This window comes from Zalophus californianus, chromosome 14 (genome assembly GCF_009762305.2).
Source record: "Zalophus californianus isolate mZalCal1 chromosome 14, mZalCal1.pri.v2, whole genome shotgun sequence".
Taxonomy (NCBI): domain Eukaryota; kingdom Metazoa; phylum Chordata; class Mammalia; order Carnivora; family Otariidae; genus Zalophus; species Zalophus californianus.
This window is the reverse complement of record NC_045608.1, coordinates 2,485,657-2,511,336: the sequence shown is the minus strand read 5'-3', so window position 1 is coordinate 2,511,336 and position 25,680 is coordinate 2,485,657. Positions and strand designations below refer to the sequence as shown.

General features: G+C 45.7%; 1 protein-coding gene across 2 annotated transcripts in view; it reads right to left on the bottom strand.

The window, feature by feature from the left end:
• Positions 1-25,680, bottom strand: part of TMEM132D (transmembrane protein 132D) — a 557,603-nt gene that overhangs the window by 412,260 nt on the left and 119,663 nt on the right. For both annotated transcript variants that reach the window (XM_027576431.2, XM_035723861.1), the window contains exon 2: positions 2,828-3,716. In XM_027576431.2, the coding sequence (XP_027432232.2) occupies positions 2,828-3,716 (889 nt within the window). The remainder of the gene's footprint in view (positions 1-2,827; positions 3,717-25,680) is intronic.

Below are 25,680 nucleotides of genomic sequence, written 5' to 3'. Positions count from 1 at the left end.
TATGCACACACCCACACATGCGCACACGTACACATATGCACACACGTACACATATGCACACGTGCACACTTGCCTGCACATGCCCACCTGCACACACACACACCATGCACACACCCACCTGCACACATCTTCCTGCACACACATGCACATTCCCACCTGCATACACACACAGATACTGTTTCAAACTACCCTTACTGAAAATTTGCAGGACAAACCTTGATTCCTAGAACAGAAGCCCTGTGTATTAGCCATGGTGTCACGCTCAGGTCACAGGCACAGAAATCACAGAAATAACAGGGAGATGGTAGAAGGCAGTCAATCATTATCGACAAAGAGCTCAAATGTCAGCTGCCATACGGTTGGGAGGGCTCCCTCCTGTTGGTGGCACTTAATTTAGTCCCCTTCCCATCCCTGGTCATCCTTAAGTGGCCATGGATGTCCAACTGGCACCTGAGCTATAAAACATAAGCCCACCCCTGACCATGTTAACATGTCAACACAGGGTGTCCAGAAACAAAACTCACAAATTCAGAGAAAAGGACCCAAGGATCCATTGCCAGAGCCTGCAGGTTATTTACAGCAGATGGCCAAAGCACACCCAGACTCATTCTAAATATTTGGAAGCTATGTTAAATTAGTGTCAAATTGACTTCATTAAAAAAGATATACTGTTTTATTTTTTTCTAATTAGGAGAATTCAACCTCAGTGCTAACAGCATGGCCAGACCTGGGTTCACCTCCAGCTGTTGCTACAAACCACTATGACTCACTCGCCATGACAGCTTTTGAAGTTTGCAGTCAGTACGATCTTAGTGCTTGTAAGGGGACAGAAAGTGTCCCACCTCACCACGTGCAACACACATTCATGAACTCTTAATTTCACTATCATCTGAGCTGAAAAACTGAATCTTTTCTTTACAAATTTCTAGCTGGTGAACTCTGAAACAAGTATGTTTTTGCTATACATCCCAAATCCTCAAACCTCGGACTTCTGAGTGGGGCCACCGCATCTAGGAGTTTCAAAATGTGTTTGTTTCTGAATTTGCAAAGATCTGGACTCCTCAGATTACACAGCCCAGCAAAGCAAATTTCTGCTGGCTTCGTGACAGCTGGCCAGTGACAGAGCTGCCCTCAGGACTCTGACACCCGCGTTTTAATGTGCAATAAGTGGTCATCAGATAAAAGCCTTCTGTGAAGTTTAATAGGGCACATATAACTGCCTCCCAAAAAGGCTGCATGCAGATATCATCTCCTGGAGACTTGGGGTTTTCACCCTGGGTCCAGGAAACCAACAACCAGCCGTCGGCAAACCTACAGGATGGGAGAGGGTCCAAAATCATGCAAGGACAAAGCTCTTCTTATTCCAAACCTTTTGTTTCTATCAGCAAAACAGTTCCCTACATAAGCGGCCATCGCCACAAAGAATGTTATATAATCAATCCTGGAAAAGCAGAGCACAAAGCCAGCAGAACGTGCAGAGGGTCTGCGACCAGCTGAATCCCGGGCTGACTGCAGAGCACAGAAGGAGAGCTAATGAGGCCTCAGTCCTGCAGATGTGCTTCTGTGGCCTAAATCCCCAGGGATCAATCCTCTGATGCACCATGAGCCTACGCCGAAGGTCTACACCTCCCAAGAATCAGCCACGTTCAATCATTTGATTAATGTTGTGCATGAGTTTCTGTGTCTTTAGTTAAGATTAAAAGGTCACAATCAGCAAAGCTTAAATGTGCAAGGGATAAGGGAAAGAATGATTCCTTCCTGAAACTCCCCCACCCCTTAACAAAAACAAAGAGAAAGGGGGAAAAGGAGAACAAAGAAAAAGCAGATCTGAAGCCCACGTGGAGAAGGACGAGAGAACCGACCGTCGGGGCATGAACTTTAAAACCCACACAGAAACCACGTGTCACGTAGGGAAACACCCTATTTTCAGGGGTCACCGGGGATGTTGTACGTGGCACGTGAGATCAGGGTTCCTCGCTGGGTAACAATATCAGGACGCTTTTAATCACACGGACGCTCAAGCATCTGTGTAGCAAAGTTGTCTTGTGTTTAAAACAAACAGAAAACGGTTTCATGAAAATCTCATCAAGCCAAGGCAAAGAGCTTCTCTCACGTAGTACATTCCAAGTGAAAACGAACCCGTTTTTTCCCCCAAAGTGCACAGTACTCCTTCTAAATGTCTTGTCTTTGGTATATTCTTATGTAAGCTACTCGACAAATTCTACTGTATATTCTTCACACGTTATGCTCTTTTATATTTTGAACACGGAGTTCTATTTCCAGAGAGAAACAAACTAAGTGAGGTTGGTACCATATCATACTTAGAACTCACAGGCTTGGAATAGATCTGAGTTGGCAAAACTGTACCCTCTCTCCTTCAGACAACTGTTGCCATCCCGTTTGCTGACTCGACGCCACTGTGAGCTATTTGACTCCCCGAGGCACAAAGGGCCCGGCAGGACCAGCCCCGCCTCCCTCAAACTTCGGACGAGACCCCACGCTCAGCCCGAGGGTGCAGATCCACGTCCCCACCACTGTTCTGGGAGGGCCTGGACTATGCTGTAAGTGTTTGTTTGTGAAGTCTATGTGCTTGTTTCTGAATTTGGACATGAGAATGTCCTTACCACCAAACTGCCAACCGGGAAAGAGCAAACTATTCTCTCCATCTTACCCTGACCGGGGTGGGGGGGGGCCGGGAGTTATGAAATTTCGAAGGCGTTCCACCTCAGAAGGAAGGCGCGAACGCAGCTCGTGGGGTCCGAGAGCAGGAGGCTGGAGGCCCTGCCCGGCCCTGGAGCAGCAGGGACAGATGCTCCCCAGGACTCACCTCAGCGTGAAGCGATCGGCGGTGCAGTTCCGGGACACGGCCACGGGGAAGGTGAGCACATCGCCCTGCCTCACCGTCCGGGCCGAGTACAGGATGGCCACGTTGCTGTCCAAACGCAGCTCACTCAGTGCGGGTCTGCTGCCCGTCTGGTAGAGGAAGACGCTCCCGATCCTCTGCAGGTGGGGCACAGCTTCGTCCAGCCCATCCTTCCCCGGCCGGATGGCGTTGCCCTTCCGGACGTCGCCGGCCGCACAGTCCCCGCGCACATCCCCCGGCTGCACGGAGTAGTAGAGCTCCACGGGGCTCCCCTCGGGCGGCCCGGGCGCCTTCTTCCTCCCGGCCACCACGCTCGGGGGCCCGAACCAGGCGGCCAGCAGGTCCAGCTCGGCCACGCACAGCCCCAGGGCCCCCTGCAGCCGGCAGCCGGCCCGCACCTCCCGGGTCTCACGGAAGGCGAACACGCGCAGGCAGGGCAGCCTCTCGCCGGGGCTCTGCGCCGCCCAGTCCCGGCCCAGCACGTGGAACAGCACCTGCACCTTGGGCCGGCTCAGGTACACCTTGTCCCGCAGGATGTGCGCCTTCAGTTTCCAGTTGAGGGAAAACTTGTTGGTGAATCTGAAGGGGCTGGAGGGCAGCAGTAAGTCCTGGGGTACCACCTGCTCGATGGAGAAGGGCCCATAGCTGGCGTTCAGCACCGGCAGCCGCTTGGATTTGTAAATCAGGAAGGACTCCACGCGGGACTGCAGGCTGGAGTTGCGCATGATGTCCTGGTTGGCCTCCTTCAGGAAGAAGGACACGTCGGCGTTGTTGATGTGGTAGGTCACAGGGAGGTAGGTGGGCAGCAAGGAGAACCTCTGGATGCTCTCCAGGACCCCTCGGCTTTCAGTCACTGTCGGGAGGGAATCGGAGCGCAGGCATTAGGAACCCAGGTCGGTGCTAACACTATTTCCGACGGCTTCGTACCCCTTTGTTACCCATTGCCATCTTTGTACCAACCAAAACTTCTCACACGATCCACTCGCCTTATATTAAGTAGGCTGTTTTTACAGTGGGGTTATGCCTACAACTTGTTCTTTTTGCTAAAAAGGAGTGATCACCCGGGATTAGGGAAGTCTTAAGAGCACGCTAGCATCAGACAGAGGGGGCTGTTCCCATTGACGCCACCAGACAGACTGAGACTAGAAACAGAAGTAACTTTCTCAGCACGGGCGCTGACGCTGCGTCCACAGCCCACCTGACCCTCTCTGGTCCACGTTCCACCTACGACACATCCAGCCACTGGGGAACGCTAAAGGACTCGGGGCGAAGGTTCGTGAAGATGGGCACTCCCAATCCCATGGACATCACACATGCCCCTCGGGGTTCAGCTGAGAGACCCGGAAGCCCAGAAGGATGTGCTGAGAGGAGCCTCCGGGAGGTGACCTGACCATGTCCTGTCGGACCCCAGCATGTAAGGCACCCACCGCAGGGCCCCGGGAAACACATCCTTTCCATTACAGCAGCCACAACCTCCCTGAAAGCTGTTTGGAACCCAGAGCACAAAAGGCATTCTTTTTTTTTTTTCCTTGCTGAACATATCCCTCTATCAGGGGAGAAAAAAAAAAAACCAAACTGCTATTTTTACAGTATGCCTTACTTTCTGTAAGAAAAAAACACAGACATAGAAATTACACAATGCAAGAACCAATTTAACGGGTTTTAGAAATGGAAATTATTGGCTTTGGGAACACTGACTTTCTAGGCAAAGTTCCACAAGTCGTACAAAGCCCTGCTCATCAGTAGCCACGTGATTCTCTCTGGTTATTCTGCAATGAAAGCAACTCGGGCCCTGACATGCATTGTGCCAACCTGCCTCAAAGGTCCCTGTGGACACCTGTTCTGATGCATAACGCCCACCTGAGTCTGGACCCCGGTGGCAATGAGAGCGGAGGAGAAAGCGAAGACTCAGAGACAGGGTCCTGTGCATGGCTTTGCCGCACATACTCCCAGGGACAGGTCACTGAACCGCTTGGCCTCCGCGGGGCTGGTGTGCAGCGTGAGGGCCCAACCAGGCATCGGAGCCCCGCCCAGCTGCGACACCGCAGGGCGAGAGGCTGCATTCATTCCACTTCTGGACGAGCCACGAGTTCGACACGCACATTCGTCCTGAGTGTGCAGAAAGCCCCCGGGGAAGACCGCCCTCAATTCAATGGCATGACCACACCTGTGCCAGGCTGACCCCAAGGAAGCAACCAAGATTTGTGTGGTGCAGAACCATTTGAAACTGCCAAGAAGTGAACCATTTGGACTGACCCCAGCAGTAATTTCATATAGTTCAACCTAATAAATAGGAATTTCTTCCCCCCAAATCAAAATATCATAGGTATAACCAGATACTTCATTCATTAACAGGATTACACTTTTTAAACTTTCTGGAAGTCACTCAGGAGTCATATTTCATATAACCCTGTACTTTCCCGTGAGAGTTTTAGTGAAAGCAAAGAACAGGGGGTGGGTTTTCTGCTAATACTCTGCACCAAATGCTTCATCCCTTCACTGGGTGACTCCTCCTCACCCTCGGATATATCCCTGCCACTCCCCGGAGGCATGATAAAGTCACTTCTCTGGAATGCTTCCCCGTGACCGGTGCTGGGTCCTTTGCTCCATGTTTTCACAGTCCCTAGGAGGGCGCCTGGAAAAATATCAGTATTTGATAAATGCATGAACAGATGGATTGACAAAGGAATTATGACACTAATATTACAAAGAGCGGATTATATTTTTACAGCAGGATTTTGGATGTTGTGTTCTCTCTGCCATCTCTCTATAATTAGAATCCTTGATCCCATCAAGAGCTCCACGTAATTGTAGCGATTTGGGGCAAAGGAAGATAGAAGCTTCTCCACACAATGAGATCCCTTAAAAGACCTACATCAATGACACCGTGTCTCCTGATTCTTAAAAATACACCTTGGCACTCCTCGAACAACTGCATTGAGCTGTCTCACACCAGCTTCTCATTCATTCCAGAAACTGCCAAAACCAAACCACGAAGTTGCACGTCCACCACTAGACATCAACACCGTTGTGTACTCTCCCGTCGATCATCGGACCCCTACTCCTTGAGGACACCAAACTTAATTGTGCAAGTGATTCCATATTCCAAGGACAATGACCATGGGTCCTCTGACTTTATTCGGGAAAGCAATAGGGGGTCACTGCAAACATCCTTGAAAGGGAAGTAATTTCTAAGCTTTCTTGCACAGATGGCCTGTTTGTCTTTTTCCTGGTATCTGACCTAATGCTTATTGCTTAAAAGTGCTCCAAGTTGACCTAAAACTCATGGTATTTACTTATACACCCTTTATTCTTTTTTTTTTAACAAAATGGCTAAAATAATGCCAATTCTGTTCCACAACACACAGAATGGACTAAGAAGCAAAACTCATTACCCTTGAATCCCCAGAGGGGCAGCTCTTATAACCTACAAACCCCGATTCTACATAAACATGAGGAAGATGTCAGATAACCAGTAAATCTCAATTAATAACCCATTAAGAAAAAAATTACATTTGATTTTGATGCCATGGCCTTAAACACTAATTTGAAGGAAAGCGCTATGTTTCCATCTTAAAGCAATTTAGTGGCTTTGAAGAGATTTTATATTAATTTCAGCATTTTTGAAAATGTAATTTTTTCCCTAAATAACACTTTCAAGGAAGATGGGGAAGATGGCAATTTGAGCACCGACCTTTACATTTTCCCCTGGGCCGACCGGAAAGCAGTACCTGAGGGGATGGGGTAGCAGGTAAAGAATCACATGAAGTTCAGTCTGCCCGGCAGGAACCACGGGAATTCCTGAGAGGTCACATGGGATGCAAATGCCACATGCAAAAAATACAGCATGGTTAATAAAATACGGGAACCCAATTACGTCTTAATTTCCAATAAACAGAAACATTGCAGGGGCATGTGTGTAAGAGAAAGTAAATAAATTTGTTGTTGATTTGAAAGTCAAATGTCACCAGGGGGGTCCTGTATTTCTATTTGCTAAATCTGGCAACCCTAAGCACGAGGTCAAAAGAAAAGAGCAGACAGCCTGACAGAAACTCCCCTGATATTTCTAAGAGCAAAAACCATGCACCCCATGGTCGCCCCACACGTGGTGATGTTCCTGAGGTTGGCGGGCAACTTTTGCAACGAGCTGAGTTCAGAGACCAAAAAGGAAGCCTGGCCACCTGCACGGAAAGCCCCGAAGAGTCAGGGTGTCTTGCTAACAAGGAACAGGAGGTGTGATGTCACCTCCTTGTGCTCCTGGGATGGATCCCGGCTAACCCTAATCTAGGCCAGAGCACAGGAGTTTGGAACCCTGGGTCCCCCTGCTGGGAGTATCAACAAGCCCGATGCGCCCTTACAGGGCTCACACTACAAGCCACGGGGGCACAACACGGTAAAACAGGATCAGCAGGCCCCTCGGGGTGAATGTTTGGTGTGAACTCTAATAGGTGCGAGTGAAAACCAGGGACAAGGAGAACACACTCCATTATGTGAAGGGAAATTGCCCTGCAAGAGACTACCCTCCTAGAAGGATAGCCCGAGAAGAAGCAAGTAAACAAACAAAATGCAGAAGAGGAATGGGATCTATACACAAAAGCTGCAAAATAAAAGAAAAACATTTAAGAAGGCATTCCGGAGGCAGAGGAACAACATAGCTTTGAAGAATATTTACCGAAGAATATGGAAGTGCATTTTACACAGAATAACTTTCAAGCCCTCAACCATGCAGACCACACAGGCCCTTTGTTATTTATAAAGCAATAAAGGCTAAGAGGGAAGAAGATCTGGCAGTATTAAAAGTAAGGGATTTAAAATGGCTCCAGAGGCAATAAAACAGATTTGAAAAAGCAGAAAATTGAATTTATCAAATGAGATGGGGAACTTTGGAAGTTTTCCCTAAAGGTAAATGTTAAACACAAAGAAATAAAAACAGCCGGGGCCAGGCTGCAAAGATGTAAGTCACACATTGGTTGTTCAACGAAGATAGTGGGGCTTCTCGGGAAGATACCAGAAAAACCCAAAAGCAGCATCATAGAAAGACAACAGAGAAAAGAAAACATTCCTGGTTGTAAAAAATAAGTATTTCACCGAATTCCAAGGAAACAGAGAGCACCACTTTTTAGATCTCTCCTGAAGACATTTTTTATTACTTTTTTCTTGAAGAAGAGTTGACACAATGTTGCATTGGTTTCAGGTGTAACAACAGTGATTCAACAAGCTTGTCTGTCATGCGCTCGCCAAGAGTGTAGCTACAATCTGTCCCCAGGTAACACTATACAAAACATTTATTAATGTCAACAACAAATAGAATTATTTATCCTTGAGGAGATCGCTTCCCTCCAGAGCAAATGAAGATCCCTTCACCGTGCAAAAGAGTCTAACTCGTTTAGAACAACAAAGCCCCATGATGTGGCAGCCAGCCCACAGGAGGGAGGTTGGTCGGGAAACCACAGGGACACTCATGTTTGCTGTGACCTTGCCCAACGTCAGTGACCATCAGGGGTGAGGAGATGCGGGGGGGGGGGGCAGTAACAGACACATGACTTTACAGAGAGCTGTGCCCTACAAGACACTGTGGACTCCAGAAGGTTCTGAAAGCCAAAGAGAGGTACCTCCAGGAATTTGGATTTGAGAGTATTCAAGACAACAGACCCAAATCAATGTCCCTAACCACCTCAGCTCACTGGCCTTGCTCCTTCCCACTCCTGGGCTCGGATGGTTACCCTATGCAAAGACGAATAATCAACAGCCCACCCCTAGCTCCCACCCCACCCCACACCTAATACATTAGCAGCAGGGGACCTGCACTCCACTAAGAAAACAGAATCCATCAGAAAGGAACCCTCTCATCTCCCCTGCAACAAATCACTCTGTGACTTAAAATCTGCTACCGATTTTGCATGTTATTTACATATATATATACACATATATATATGTATATATATATATATATAATGGGTCAATTAACTTGACAATCCTCACCAAAAACCCATCCTTGTCAACTACACTTCAATTAAAAGAAAAAAACCCTTCAGTTCCTGCAACTTTCTCCCTCAAGCTTCTGCATCAGTTTTTTCTCCTTGTGAACTGGTAACTCCCTTCAATACTAAAAATACTGTAATATTTCAGGTATCACATTGAAATAATGCTATTTCAAAATATAGTATACTCAAACTTCAAAAACAAAACACCCTGGGTTCCAAATCGTCCCCCACTTACCATCTCATCTCTCTGCTTCTCTTCATATTCCTACGTACACACATATATGCTATTATAAACATGCACAGACATGTTTGGATTTACATCAATGACTGTAGACAGCTCTATGCACACAGGCACACACATACCACACAAATACACGTGGTCATCTATGGTCACCGTGAGAGATTAAATCATGCCCCGGCCAAACATATCCACAGCCTAACCCCCAGAACCTGGGAATATGTGACTTTGCAGATGTGATCCAGTTAAAGATTTGAAGATGGGGAGATTACCCCGGATTATCCAGGTGTGTCCAATGTAATCACAAGGACCCTAATAAGAGAAAGGCAGGAGGTCAGAGAAGAGAGAAGATGCTCCTTGCTGGCTCTGAAGTTGAAGGAAGGGGCCATGAGCCAAGGGAAGGATGGGCCATGAGCTGGCAGCTGCAGAGGCAGGATCACGGCCCTGGGGACCAAGGTGAGACCTCTGGCCTTCCTGCATTTGTCTTTTAATCACTGAAAGTGTCATGTCTGTTGTTTCGTACGATTTTCTTCTTCTACAGAAAAGGAAACCAAGAGTCAAAGGGACCCACACCATGGCCGAGGTTGCACAATAGTGCGGTGCTAACGGGCACAGGCACCAGGAGCTGACACCACACCTCCTTCCCACCCCACCTCTGGTGACTCCAGGTCCTGGGTCCACCACGAAAATTGGCGGACCCTCCAGATCAGGTGTCACCTTCCCTGCCTCCAACCAGCTGTGATCCTATCACTTTGTTGCTGTCCTTCTTGCTGTTAATCTTAGAAAGGTGTCCTTGGCTGCCCAATGACTCCCACGTAAAATTCACACCCTACAGCCCAGCACTCATGACACCCTGGCATTTACTGCTCTCCTCCCGGGCCAGTCTCGGTGTCCCGCTCCCACCACACTTAACCTCCATGCCCACCAGTCTCAACAGCTGCTGGTCATTCACCAAACACAACCTCCCTGGCCCCTCCTTTGTTGCTCTCCCTCTCCGTGTTATAATGGCCTCTCCCTCAAAGCAAATCTCTAGCAGGATGATTGCCATCTGTCCTAGAACACTGCCTATCAGGGCTTCCACATCTAAGAAATTCACCCAATTCACCCCACTCAAATGGGGTCTCCATGCTATGCAGTACTTGATTGTGGTTTTCTCCTTGGCTATGTAGCAAACTCTGCTTTGCATTGCAGTTCAGTGAATTTACTTCACCCACCAAGTTACTTATGTAATAATTATGCTTCCTTAGTTCCAGACACTCTCCTGTAGGCTCTGGAAGGATGGATGACCCTGTTATGCTTAGGGACCCCATGTGTTATTTTATTGTCCTCACTTTACAACGAAGAAATGGAGACACAGAATAGTTAAGCTATTTGCCTGAAGTCATGCAGGTGATAAGTGGCAGAGACACTATTCAAGCCCAGCAGTCTGGCTCCTTTACCACCACACAATGTGACCGTCCAAGAGTAAGTCAAGCACTCAGCCCTGTTTTGTTCCACTTTCCATGTGAAATCACACTTTTCCTACAACATGGCATGACAGGGGCACCATGCTTGACAATCCCCTGTGGCGCACAGAAAAGCGTATTTTAAAATTGTAATTAGCCAGGTTATCTCCCTTAATGAAGATGGGAAACAATGTAATTCATACATCAGGTCCAAGAATCATGGACACTACGGCTTAGGCTGACACTATGTGAGGTACTTCATGCTAATCTGTCTATACTGGTTGCATGGATTACAGGCCAAGGGCTTAAAGAACCTGCCACTGCTCAAAAGTTGAGAAGGTGACACATGCAAGGCCCCAGACCAAGCATAGAGCTGCACACTTTGGGGGCTTATGACATATTCACCAACTGAGGAAATGTTAGCTCCAGAAAACACAGGAGTTGTTCTTTGGGATCTCTGTTAAGACAAGGACACTTTTAGAGACACTTGCAGAGATCTGCACACACACACAACCCCCCCAAGCACTGCCCTGGGAATCCAGAAGGAAGGTCCCCAGACAGAGATTAACACATTTCCTTTCAATGCACTGTTCTCGATTTGCTTCTAAAAACCCAAATTGGTTGTTTCAGATATTTCAGAGGGGAATCTGTCCTCATTTTCATGCCTTGAATGAGTCAGGAAACAGGTATTTTGCAGCCGCTTCTCAAAGGAGCCGGATGACGGAAGGAGGTAGCCGATGGCAAAGGCAGCAGCCCCCCATGTAGATTTAAGTGTGAGAAGCATTCTTACTTGAATAATAATTTGGGTTTTTTTTAAGATTTTATTTATTTATTTGAGAGAGAGAGAATGAGAGATAGAAAGCATGAGAGGGAAGAGGGTCAGAGGGAGAAGCAGACTCCCCGCTGAGCTGGGAGCCCGATGTGGGACTCGATCCTGGGACTCCAGGATCATGACCTGAGCCGAAGGCAGTCGCTCAACCAACTGAGCCACCCAGGCGCCCTCACTTGAATAATAATTTGTTATGGGAAACGTGTTTGGAGGCTGTGAAGTTATCTTAAAAGCAAGATACATTTCTGCCTCTCCCTGTTCAGAGTGCACAGCACGGAGTTGGGGTAGAACGCTGTCCAAGGTGCTGAGGCGAGCTTCAACAAGAGGAACAAGGTCTCTGTCCCCACGAGGTGATGTCCTGGTGAGAGGGGACACAGTTAAAATACCAGTAATGAGTCCGTGCAACACGATCGAATGCAGCAGCAAGCCACGAAGCAAACAAAGCAGGTCTAGAGGGTGGAGGGTGGCATGGTCAGTCAAGTCAGACTGGAGTCTAAGACAGGGAGAGGAAGTGAGGAACTATATACATCCCCATATGTATCACTCATATTCAGGCCTTGTCAGTCTTGACATTTCACAGCTAAATGCAAAATCCTGGAAATGAAACAGCAACTCAGACAGTCTCCAGCAGAATTCTCAAGCCAGGACTCTACTGAGGATAATTTGTCATTGCAGAAAGTTGTTTTGAGCATTGTTGAATATTTATCAGCAACCCTAACCTCAACCCACTAGATGCCAGTAGAACCCCCTTGTTCAGTTGTGACAGCCATACGTGTCTCCCGATATTGCCAAATGTCCCCTCGGGGTATAGTTCCCAGATAAACATAGGGTACTTATTTAAATCTGAATTTCAGAATAACAATGAATATTTTTCTTAGTGTGTGTCCCAAATATTGCATAGGATGTTCATTGTTTATCTGAAAATCAAATTTAAGTGGGCAGTCTGTATTTTTATTTGCTCTATCTGGCAACCTTAATTAGGAAGCAAAATCATTCTTAAGAACCACTACGCCAGTTTTATAATTTAAAAAATTGTACGTATGTGTGCCACGTGTGTGTGTGTGCACGCATGCCAGTCATGGATCTGCATGCCAAAAAGACACAATCAAATGCCCTGACCATTCAGATTAGTGAACACACAATTGCAACTGACCTTCCAGATAGAGTGGTGCAAGACTCACTTAGATGAAATTAAGGAGAACAGGATCTGTTATTACCAGACTCTGAAAATAGAAATAAAAGTCATGTTCAAACGTGATACCTTTTTCCTCTCAAACTTGGCAAATGATTTTTAATTCACAATGAAAGATACTGCCTAGAGATCTGCCACAGCTATGCTGGCAAGCGGGGTTGTGAGGAAGCATATCTGGGGCCATATTGCCCAGAGATGATTGGCAGTATCAAAGGGAAGCTTGGAGTTCCCTTTCTCTCTGCCCCATTCATTGTATTCCTTGGAATCTATTCCTAGACATGAAAAAATATGGAAGTTGCCCAGGAAAGTCTATATGGTAATGTTCAGTGCAGTGGCAGGCTTAAAGTTAAAAAATATGGCAACAAACTAAATATCAAATGAAAGAATATATAACCACTTCCAACCCATTAAAACAGCCAAAATCCAAAATACCAACAACAGCAAATGCTGGTGAAGATGTGGGGCAACAGGGGCTCTCATTCATTGTTGGTGGGAATGCAAAATGATGCAGCTACTTTCAAAGCCAGTTTAGCAATTTCTTGCAAAACTAAACACACTCTTACCATCCAACCCAGCAATTGTGCCCCTTGATATTTACTGAAAGAAGCTGAAACTTTATGTTCACCACAAAACCTGCACCTAAATGTTTAGAACTGCTTTATTCATAATTGCCAAAACTTGGAAGAAACCAAGATGTCCTTCAGCAGGTGAATGGATAAATAAATTGTGGTATATCCAGATGATGGAGAATTATCCAGTGCTGAAAAGAAATGAGCTATCGAGGCATGAAAAGACATAGAGGGACCTTATAGGATTATGGCTAAGTGAAAGATGCCAATTTGGAGAGGCTACATACTGTCTGATTCCAACTATATCACATTCTGAAAAAGGCAGAACTATGAAGCCAGGAAAAAGATCAATGCTTGCCAGAGGTTCAGGGGGAAGGGTGAGGGGAAGAAGGGATATTTAAATAGGGGGAGCATCAAGGGTTTTTAGGGCAGTAAAAATATCCCATAGGCTCCTATCAAGATGAACACGTCAATATACATTTGACAAAACCCACAGAATGTATACCATTAAAAGTGAATCGTAATGTAAACTACAGACTCTAGTTAATAATAATGTATCAATATTACTCAAAAATTGCAATAAATGTACCACACTAATGCACGGGTTTATGGGAGCACTGTATTTTTCACTCAACTATTTTCTGTAAACCTACCATCTGTTAAAAATAATAAAGTCTATTAATTTTCTAAATTAGCTTTTAGTTATGTTGTTGTTACTGAACTCTAGCCTACATCAACAGAGAGCTGAGAAAATATATGCTCTCAAACATTTAAAAAGTGCCAAGACTTGCTTTAAAGCCCAGGATTGGTCAGTTATAATGAATGTTCTTTGTATACCCTGAAAAAAATGTTTCGTTCCTTCAATTTTTTTTAATTTGTATTGTCCAGATACTCCTTTTTTAACATTTATTTATTTGAGAGAGCATGAGAGAGAGAGAGAGAGAGATGAGAGAGAGAGAATGAGCAGGGGGGGAGGGGCAGAAGTAGAGGGAGAAGCAGACTCCCCAGTGAGCAGAGAGCCCAAAGTGGGACTTGATCCCAGGACCCTGGGATCATGACCCAGGCCAGAGGCAGACGCTTAACCATCTGAACCACCCCGGCGCCCCAAGATATTCTTTACTCTTATGGAAATTTTGTTAGCTTTGTTTATTAGTTACTGGGAGGCATGTGTTCAATTCTCCCACTATTATTTTGAACAAAGAACAAAGCTGAAGGCCTCACAATCCCAGATTTCAAGATATTCTACAAAGCTGTAGTGATCAAAGCAGTATGGGACTAGCACAAAAGCTCAACACACAGATCAATGGAACAGAGTAGAGAGTCCAGAAATAAATCCACAATTTTACAATCAAATAATCCTCAACAAAGGAGGCAAGCATATACAGTGGGAAAAAGACAGTCTCTTCAACACATGGTGCTGGGAAAACTGGACAGCCACATGCAAAAGAATGAAACTGGACCACTTTTCTACACCACACACAAAAATAAACTCAAAATGGATTAAAGACCTAAATGTGAGACCAGAACCCATCAAAATTCTAGAGGAAAGCATAGACAGTTATTTCTCTAACATTGGCCATAGCAACATTTTTCTAGACACGTCTCCTGAGGCAAGGGAATCAAAAGAAAAATAAACTATTGGGTCTACATCAAAATAAAAAGCTTCTGCACAGCAAAAGAAACAACCAACAAAACTAAAAGGCAATCTACTGAATGGGAGAAGATATTTGCAAGTGACACATCCAATAAAAGGTTAGTATCCATCATATATAAAGAACTTCTACAACTCATCACCAAATAATAGTAATAATAACAGTAATCCAATTAAAAATGGGCAGAGGAGGGTTGCCTGGAAGACAATGTGACTTTCGATCATGGGGTTATGAGTTCAAGCTCCACACTGGGTGCAGAGATTACTTAAATGAATAAATAAATAACTTAAAAAAGGGGGGGACAGAGGACATGAATAGACAATTTTCCAGAGAAGACATACAGATGGCCAAGAGACACATGAAAAGATGCTCAACATCGCTCATCATCAGGGAAATGCAAATCAAAATTACAACAAGATGACATCATACACCTGTCAGAATTGGCTAAAATAAAAAAGACAAGAAAGACAGGTTAACAGACTTGCTCCATCTGGATTCTAAAACTCAAAGACTACTGTTCTTGCTAACAGTCAATATTATTTAGATTTACCACCATGTTTACATTTTCTGATGCTCCTCTTCTTTAACTGAATGGTGATGCTTCCTCTGGGATCAACTTACATCTAACGAATAACACTCTTCAGTATTTTGTTTGTGTGTACTCTGGAGATAGTTTGTCTCAGGCTTTGTTGATGTAAATCATTTACTTCACCTAAGTTTTTTGAGAATATTTTCACCACATATACAACTGTACATGGGCAGTTACTTTCATTGAGCACTTTACAGGTGTCAGTCCATTGCCTCCTTACATCCATAATTTATGTAGGGAAGTCAGCTGTAAGGCTCATAGTGCATCTTTAAAGATAACTGGTCTCTCTTCCACTTCTGGCTGCTGTTAAGATTTTCTGTCTTTTGTTTTCAGAAAATTTCCTAAGATTTGTATACGTATGTGTGTAGATGTTGGAGTAGGGCTGGGGGGCTGGAGGGTGTGTGTGTTTATTCTACTGGGGTTTCATATTCTTTCGTGAATAACCAGCTTAAAATCTCTCTCTAGTTTTGAAAAATTCTCAGCTGTTATTTCTTCAGATCCTTTATACCTCTTTACACCTCCCTCCCGTCTCTCTGGGATGCCAATTACACCTCAGTTAGAACTTGACACAATGTCACGTATGTTTATCATATTTCTTATTTATCTATTTTTTAAATATATCTCTAGTTCTGTGTATTTTCTACAGGTCTATTTTTCAGTCTAGTGATTGTCACTCCAGCTCTGATTAATCTGCATTATATACATGTCTGGGGTTTTTTCATTTCAGTAAATATACTTTTTCAGTCTAAAATTCCCATTGCATTTTATTTTGTAGATTCTACTTTTCTGCTAAAACTTCCTATCTTGCTATTTGCTTACTTAAGCATACGTATCGCATTTATTCAAAATTATATGTCTAGTAACTCAACTCTAATGTCTGTATATGTCTGTGTATGTTTCTATAATCGACTTCATTCACTTCATCTTGGCTTCTGGTGTGCCTAGAACATTTCTGTTCAGTGCCAGGCACTGCAAATAAAGGATTATCCAGGAATACCTAGAGTATAAAGATGGGAGTTATATTTGTCCAAGGATGATTTAATTTGCTTCTGGAAATCAGGTAGAATAGGGTTGTATCACCTTCATACAGTAGGAGTTGGCATGACTTGAAACTGGATTACTGTCTGTGAGGACTAGTTATTTCCAGGATTTTTGTTACACACAAGGTGAAGCCTTCAGAAAATCTCTCTGAAAGCCTACAGTTTGCCCCTATTCCTTGGCATAAAATAAAATATTTTTTATCTGCCCAGATTCATGAGACCGTGAAAACTTCACTCGGCTTCCTGCCTCTTAGCTATCACTTTCTTCTCAGCTTCTGTTTCTTTGTCTTGTACCAACTAAGCATAAGCAAATGTCCCAAGGGGCAAACACCTCAGAATGTTAGATTTACCACAATGTGCCCCCCTTCTCCCTGGCTTCTTCACTCCTTTATATCCCTTCTGCCTCGATAGCTCACTGATGCCTTAAAGCATATTTTTTTTTGCTGTATTATTCAGCTTTTCTACACAGTAGGAAGTCTGGTCTACTAGCCTGAAGTAAATATCGCACAATTTGTTATTGATTGAAGAAAATGAGGATATTTAGTTTACAATACAAAAATGCATATTTCATAGACTCTGTGATCCCATTAATGTAAAAATAAACCATTATTTTATGTACCACTAAGATACTGCACTATGACACAAAGCTTTCTATTTTAATTTTCTTTTATTTTATACTTACTGAAAATGTATTTAAAACTATTGACACATAGCAGCAATGAACTATGAACAGGTATGATCCGGAAAGTGGTGATACTAGCAGGACAGCAATGTGCACTCTATCATAACTGACTTCAGAACACCAGGAAGTTTAAGATGCCAAAATTTTAGAAATACTATATATGAAAAGAAAGCCTCAGTAAAAATAAAATACAGTATATCCACATGAAGGACAGAACGATAGAAAATACATCAAATATGAATACAAGTTGTACCTACCTGGTGAGATTTAGAGATTGTTAATTTTCTCCTTAAGTTTTTTCCCCTACATTTTCTCAGTATCTCTAAAGATCATTTATTATTTTTAATTTGAATAACATGTCGTGTTCAAAAGAATATCTGGCTCATCCCAAATAACTAACTACATTTTGGAATGTCTTTTTGATGGTCACTTCTAAAACACGAATTTCAGACAGACAAGAGGAAGAGAGAGAAATGAGGATTTGCAATCTGTTATTCACTCCCAGGGCCCCACATCTCCTATTTCCTCTTTGCGGGCTCCTCCTCACCGTCTACCTCCACCTGCTGCGAGTGCCCAGGGGTTGGCCCTCAGATGGCCTCTTGCTATCTTCACTCATCCCCCTTGCAGGTCCCATTCAGTCTCTGGGCTTTAAGTTCACATCTCCAGACTGGACCTTTCCTCAAACATCACCCACATCCCTCTTCCTTCTCAACACCTTATCTTAGAGGTCTCATAGGCACAGCCAAAACCTGACATGCCCCAAATATAACTCTTCATTGGTCCTTCTAAAACCTCTCCTACTGCAGGTATCCACATCTCAGAAAATGCAACTTCATCAGTCCACTATCCTTGACAACTTGGGGAGTCCTAGGTTATTCTTCTCTTCCTCTCATGTTGCATATCTAATCCACACACATGAGCTCCTGTCTGTGCATTAAAAACACATCTAGAATCTGAACACTTCTGTCCATTTCCATCACCACTCTCTATCACTCAGGGTCCCTGCAGAAAACATTCATCCTGCTAAAATCGGCAGTTGAGGATGTTTTAAGACGGGTTATATAAAGATGGAGCAGAGATAAAGATGCACCCTGAGCTAGCAGCAATTAGAGCTAAAACAACACATCCCTAGGTTGGAAAGGGCACACGGAAGAACAGGCGCTGGGTGGCTGTGGCCAGAGCAGAAGGAGGGCTGCCCAACAGAACAGTGGTCCTCAGTGGAGAAATACGGTCTCCACCAGCCCAGACCCTCTTCCTCGACCTTGGATCCCTGTCTTTATCTTCCTATAGCCAAAGCCACATGGACGTGAGACAGCAAGGAAGCCAGTTGATGCAGTTCATGACCATTACCATTTCAGGGGACAGAGTGGGGAGGAAAAGGGCCAAGTGTGAGTCCACAGAGATAAACAGTGAATATTACAGTTACTCTGCACCAAACAACCTCCATCGCTCACTTGGATTATTGCAACAGTCTCCTAACTGGTCAGTGTGCTTCCTTCCTTGCCCCCTTCTCGTAGATCCTATACTCTACAGTGTTTCCACATTTATAGTATACTAAATACTACATGGCATATTATACAGCATATGGTATATGACATCATAGAGCATATTATACAGTGTATGGTATATGTGCAGAAATACAGCAGCCAGAGTTACTCTGTGAAAATAGAAAGCAGTCAGCATTTGTCTGCAGAAAACCTTCCAGGGATTCACTCAGAGTAAATTCTGAAGTCCAAATGAAATCCCAAAGACCCTACAGGGTCTAGCCTGTTACCTCTCTGACCTTGCCCATGGCCACCCTCCCCTGCTCCTCAGACACACCAACCACGCATCTGCCCCAGGGCCCTTGCACTAGTGCTCCCCTGACCTGACATTTCAGCTTTCCTAACCAAGTCTTGCTTCCTCTCTTCCTCCTGATCATGTCTCCAGGGGCACCTCCCCCAGAGGCCTTCACTGCCCTCTGTATGAAATCGCAAACTCCCTCTCCTTGGTTCTCCTAATCTCCCATCCTGCTCCACGTCTGCTTTTTTCCTTCCCAAACATCACCCTCTAACATATCACATAACCTTCCTCTCTGATGGGTGCAATATATGTCTTATATCTTGTTTGAGCACCTTTTGCACAGGACATGCCCAATAAATATTAAGTGAATGAATATATCTTTCTCTATATACTGGCTTTGTATCATTTAGTATATATTTGTATATAAATTATGTAACATATAACAAATTTTACATATATACTCATATATATATGATGAATTATATGTTCATTGGCCCAATACTATGGCAGCTGACTGAAGGCAGGGATTTTGAGTATATTGTTTGTTCACTGTTGTGTCTCCATTAGGATAAAAGTGTGCATTTATATAAATTCATATATAGATATATAGATATCACGAGTTTGAAGCTAAGAGTTAAATGTTGGTATCATCCTTTGGCCCAGAGTCATAGGGCCGTGTCTAAAATGAGGCAAATCTGGGACTTCATAAGATTCTGAGTGTCAGAGTTTTAAAACACCTTAAGAGCATCTAGGATCTAGCATTTGGCTCAGCCTGAGATTCCTTTTACTTAGTATGTGCCCTTGGCCATGTGACAGGAACAAAAAGTTATTCTGTAAAATCAGTTCTCATGTTTATTTATAACAATAGGACCCCAATTTTCATGAGGACCACCTGCCAGAGGGGGGAAAAAACCACATTTCCAAGTGGCAGGAATGGTCACCTTCCTAAGCTCTAGCCCATCACGGTCCAGTAGAACTTTCCACAATCTTATCTGTACTGTTCAAGACAGAGGCCACAAGCCACTTGAGCAGCTGAAATATGGTTAGTGTTACTGTGAAATGGACTTTTGCTTTTAATTTCAATTAATTGAATTCAACAGCCACAGGTGGCAAGTGGCTTCACTGGATGGTGCTAGTCGATGGCACATAAGCAAGATGGGGTTTCTAATTTCCAAGCAGTGATAAACAGAGCAACTGTGCCCTCTCCTCCTCCCCTTCATTCCTCCTCCAGTGACAGAGCAGACATGAGGGCCGAAGCCAGGGCAGGGAGCAAGCACACTGGACCTTAAGAAGGAAGCATAGGTTGTGGAGAAAAGAGCAACAAGATAGAAGGGGCCTGGGTCCCAGCCGACCAAAGCGCTGCCGTGTTCGCTTGAACGTTACAAGCAAGAAAACAAATTCCCAGCTAGTTTCAGGTCCACGTTTTGCAGCTTTCAGTTACTCACAGCTGGACCTACCCCTAGCGTCATGGCAGAAATCATCTTTCCTGAGCTCTGCGTTCTAGCAATGTGACCTCTGTGTGTGGTCCCCACACCAACGGCATCAAATCACCCAGGAACTGGTTAGACACACAAATCCTCAGGTCCCACCACAGACCCTCTGACTCAGACACTCTGGGGCTGGGGCTCAGCAATCGTCACTGTGACAATCCCCAAGGGATTCCAACATAGACTACAGTTTGAGAACCACTATTCTAGCGAATTTTGATAAAATGGTTCTCTTGTATGCAGCAATGTGCAGACATGCATTCATGACCACATGCATACATAAAAATCCATTTGCAGAAGAATTTTTGTGTGTGTGGTTGTTCAAATGTAGATCCCTCTTATTCCAGAATTCTTTCTCCTAATTAAAAACTGCAAGATTCCTTCAAATACTGTGTGTGGAAGAGCTTTGTGCTGTTAGGAAGGAGAGAGGGTAAATCCAATGTATTTTTAAAAAATGTAACCAGCCAGACTTAGCGACAATCCCATATGCAGGTCTGGCCCCATCCTCACCTGGCAGGTCTCACTGAAGTGAAACTGTACCCAAACGCTGTAACTACCCGGATGGTCTTACCTGCTAACTAGCAGAGAGGGAGGCGTGCGAGTTCCCACCATAATTTCTGAGATTGCAAAGAATCAAACACAAAGAAGCAAAACTCTCTTCATTTCACTGGGCTCAGTGCATCCCCAACAGTGGCCCACATTCGCATGGCTCAGAGGGCTTCTGATTCATTGGGTCTGGGGTGGGACAGACGTAAAGTCCTGCAGGATGAGCCTGGGGCCTCTCTCTGACTGCCACAGCCCCTCTTGCCCACCTGCCTCCATCCACACTGCCCTGCACACTCTGAGTCCTGCCTCGGGGCCTTTGCACTGGCTAACCCTCCTAACTGGCCAAAATGCTCTCCCCCCGGGCCTTCTGCATGGCTAACCCTCCTGATTCGGGTCTTGACCGAAGAGGCACCTTCAGTGGCCTGAAGGAGCCCTACCTGGTCACTCTCTCATGCCCTGCTTAGTTGCTTCCTATCCTAAACTGTCTTTTCTGTTTGTTTTCCTGAGTGAATCTGCAGACCCCTCCTTCTTTGATGGGGCCCTGGAGGTGGAGACATGAGCTGGCCTGTTGAGGCTAATATGCTATTCAGGGCCCAACACGACACCCGGGCATGGAGGGACAAAAAGCAAATGTGTGAAGGAGAGAATAAACAAACAGATAAATGAAGGGATGCTGGGCAAACAGTGCAGAGCTGACCTCATGTGGTGGGGTCAGCAGCTCATCACCCCCAGACCCGCACCCCAGAAGTCGCAGGCACTGAGTGTCCCGGAAAGCCCACTGAGAGGGAGGCCAGCGGAAAGATGCAGTGTGGGTTCAGAGCCCTGGCATCACCCCTAACCTCTCGCCTGACGAAACCGGGCCACCACCCCTCCTGCGGCCCAAGTGCACTCTGTATGCAGGGAAGGGACTTCATCAAGAAGTTTCATATTAAAACTAGTAGAGTGTCACATCCCATAATTTTTTTAAAATTGTTCACATTAATGTTTAATTAGTTCTGGGATTAAATAGCATTTTAAAAACCTTCACGAACAACTCTTCTTCTCCTTCCCCACTTTCTGAGGGCAAAGTACTTTTGAGTGATTTACTCAAGATACCCTATTTCCTGAGGGAAGATAAAAGGAAGGGAAAGAAAAAGTGAGGAGCAGGAGGGGAGGGGAGGGAAGGGGAAGGGGGGCAGAGGCGGAGGAGGGAGGGAGGGAGGAAGGGAAAGAAGGAGGGGGAGGCAGGGAAGGGGGGAGGGAAGGAGGGAGGGGGAAGGGAGGTAGGTAGGAGCAGAGCTTCAGATCTGCGTTATCAAGTGTGGCCTGAAAGCAATCTGAAAGGACTGAAAACAACGCGGCCCCGGCAGAGGCCCATCGGGATTCTCCAAAGCAGACCTTCCGACTCAGTTCCCTGGGGAGTGAGATGACGCTCGGAGTGCCAAGGGCTTCCCAAGTGCTGTGAGCAAGCAGGGCTGCACGCGTCCCTGGACAGGTCTTGAAATCAGAGCACCCACCTGGCTGGAAACCAATGCTGAGCTGCGAGGTACATCTCTCACAGCCCAGAGATGAGAAATGTCAAAATGAGTCCTAGCGTAATTGCTTTTCCTAAGAGTCATATGGTGGGTAGAATAACGTCCCCCCAAAGATGACCACGTCCGGACACCAACACCTGTGACTATGGTACCTCACATGGCACAAGGAACTTTGCCGGGGTGATCACGAGAGGGAGACGATCTTGGGACGTGTGCACGGACTCCGTGCAATCACGAGGGTCCTCACAAGTCAAAGAGGGAAGCAGAAGTGGAGGTTCCAGTGATGGGATATGAGACTCAACTCACGGCTGCTGGCTTTGCAGATGGAGGAAGAGGGCCAGGGGCCAAGGGAAGCAGTAAGAGCTTCCAGAAGCTGGATCCTCCCTGAAACCTTCCAGACAGGAGCACGACCCTGCTGACACCTGCAGATCACTCAAGGAGACCCACGTCAGACTGCTGAACCACGGGACGGACAAACAATGTGTGTTGTCCCAAGCACCGCATGTGTGGGGATCTGTTACAGAAGCAAGAGAAAAACACAGGTGGCAACTGTCAATGAGCAGTGGCACCAACTCCCGTGATCACAGCATTCATCGTTCAAGGACACCACACCAGCATCGGAGGGCAGGATGGAGTTGGCAGCTCCACTGAGGCGGGCTTTTGCCAGAGCTGCGACTACCATACAAGCCATCTTCATGTTAACTAGAAGTAAGTATCCTTCTCTCCAGGCCAGTGTGGTCTCATGGCAGCCAGCAGAGCTCACTGAGTGGGACACAGACTGGCCTCTGGCCCCACGAGTCCTCTAGCACAGAAGCCCTTGTGCTGTACACAACCTGAACAACTGTACATGGTGGCCCTGAGAGAGAATTATGCCGACCTTCATCCTAGAAGGCTTTTTCTCTCTGTACTTAATCTGCACTTAGAGAAGAGAGTGCGCTTGGTTTCCTGCATGGTAAGAAACCTGTCATGTCACACTTTTTGACTGCCTTGCAGCCTCCATTGTATTTTACACAAGTATACTTTGTTTCAGTTTAAAGTCCTCAGTAAGTGGGAGAGTGACCACTCCCCAAGTATTGTAAGTGTTGCGTATTTGACTATTTTTGTAAGAAACTATCAGAAAACCCAGATCTAAGCAAGTTAAGCCAAGTAAGTAATTCTTCTTACTCCAAAATCTAGGGGATCCAGGCATATGTAATAGGATCTGTTCCCTCAAAAGTCAACGGGCTTCTTTTCAGGGTGGCTCACTCATGCCCGTGGCCCCGGCTGCTCCTGGTGTCTCTTCCTCCACGGTCGAGTCCAGCGGAGACAGGAGCTTCACCTTCTTAATAATGTGAAATCCGAAGCCAGGATTGAAACAGAAAATGGCCAAGCGCCACCTGATTCCAGAATCTTCACCTCAAGACCGCCTGGCTTCACAGCACAACGGAAACTGATGGATGATGAATGTACTAACTTGGGTACTGGAAGAAGTCATTTCCTTTCTTTGCATCTCTGAGGAGAGACAGGAGGTACAGGAACCGCCATGCCCCCGACACACTCCAACTCATAATTTATTTTCCTCTTCATTTACATCCTTTCAGTAAAACATGGAATAAACAGCCAATAACCAACTCACTCTGGCCACTGTTGTTACAAGGGCAAAGGAGACTCTGAAATTCAGGCAGGAACGTGGTGGGTGAGAAAGCAGGGTATAGGTCTGGCCGCCTGGTCTGTAACCCAGCGAAGCCTGCTCGAGCCTTCCCTCCTGCGGCCCACGTGGCTTGGGGCGATCATTCAGTCGCTCTTCCTGTCATTGTCTTCATCAATACAAACTGCAGGTGTCTCACGCGGTTGTTGAGAGACCACATGAATCACTCCATGCCAGAGCTCCACATGTACCATCCAGCGTATTATCGGTAATGCTATTCTCAGAAATGGCAATCTGGCTGTCCTCATGAAAAACCCACCAAAACCTGCCCACATACTCAAGGTGTAGCCTAAAAAGTCAAGACATGAGAAACTGTTAGGTCCAGTTCAGTCTGATAATTGAAAAATGCATTTCCTAGCACAGAAAAAGTCTCGAGTCCATAACAGAACTAGAGATGTACGTGATCATCCAACACAGTAACATGATCACTGGCTTTTCAATCTGTCTGCCTATAAAGTTCTGAATCCATGTGAATGACAGATGCAGGCAAACACTTAATTGTTTATTGTTTCATTTATTCACCGAGGGGACCCGCTTCTGTGAACCTGAAGGAACGTTCCATGTCTCCCACAGGAAAAGCACGGGGAAAGCCTGGACATCTGTAATCACCAGGGAGCCCAGATGATTTGAAAATGACTCAGGAAATTATTTCTTCTACCAGCAAGTGTTTATTTGGGGCCCTGGGTTCTTCAGGGGAGTCCTGCCTGAAACAGTAAGCTCCGACTGGTCAAACTTTTGATGAAATGGGCAGCCTCTCACTGACAAGGCAATATTCCACCTGACAAAGGAAATATCTGGTTCTGAACATACGTGAGTCTTTTTCAAATAGGACTTTGTGACTTGCTTGTTTACTGACTTCCTCTGAGCTACTTAAAGGCTGAATTTATCAATCAAATTTTATAACCAGTGGTCTGGGCCGCTGATCCCCCCTCCACACATGCACACTACACACACACACACCAGTTTCAAGTGGGCCATTAAAGATTCATAATCAAGAGCACAGTAAATATTCTAATAGAACTAAATTTCGGAGTCATCATCCGTGTGGAAGGGAGCCACATTAGATGTGCCATACACCATTATTCAAAGACACGGTTTCAATAAAAGCCTCGCATACATGAATGGTGTCTTGCCCTACTACAACGTTGGAAATTAAAACAAAATGTTGACATGACTCAGCCATGGTCCAGGAGCCAAACGTATGAACAACACATCCTCACCCAGGGCTGTCCTGCCCACCAAAGGATCTGAGCACAACACGGCTCTATCTGGATCGTGCTTTGCCCGGAATTCAACAGGTTACAAAAGCAGGTGGGAGGCCCTGATATTGTCTCTCTCAGGGCCCACAAATAAGCCAGGTCACTGTGACAGAACCAAGAACAGAATCAGGACGCTGCTGGGAGAGGGGAGGGATGGCCCATGCCGGCGGGTCCCTGATGCTCACTGCCAGACTCGAACTGGGGGGGCCCCGGCGGGCAGGTGAACAGCTCTGTCACGCCTGACCTCCCCTCGGCTGTCCCCAGTTGGCCTCCAGGATGCAGGTCCAAGTTCACCAGCTGGGACGCATCCAGGACAGGTGAC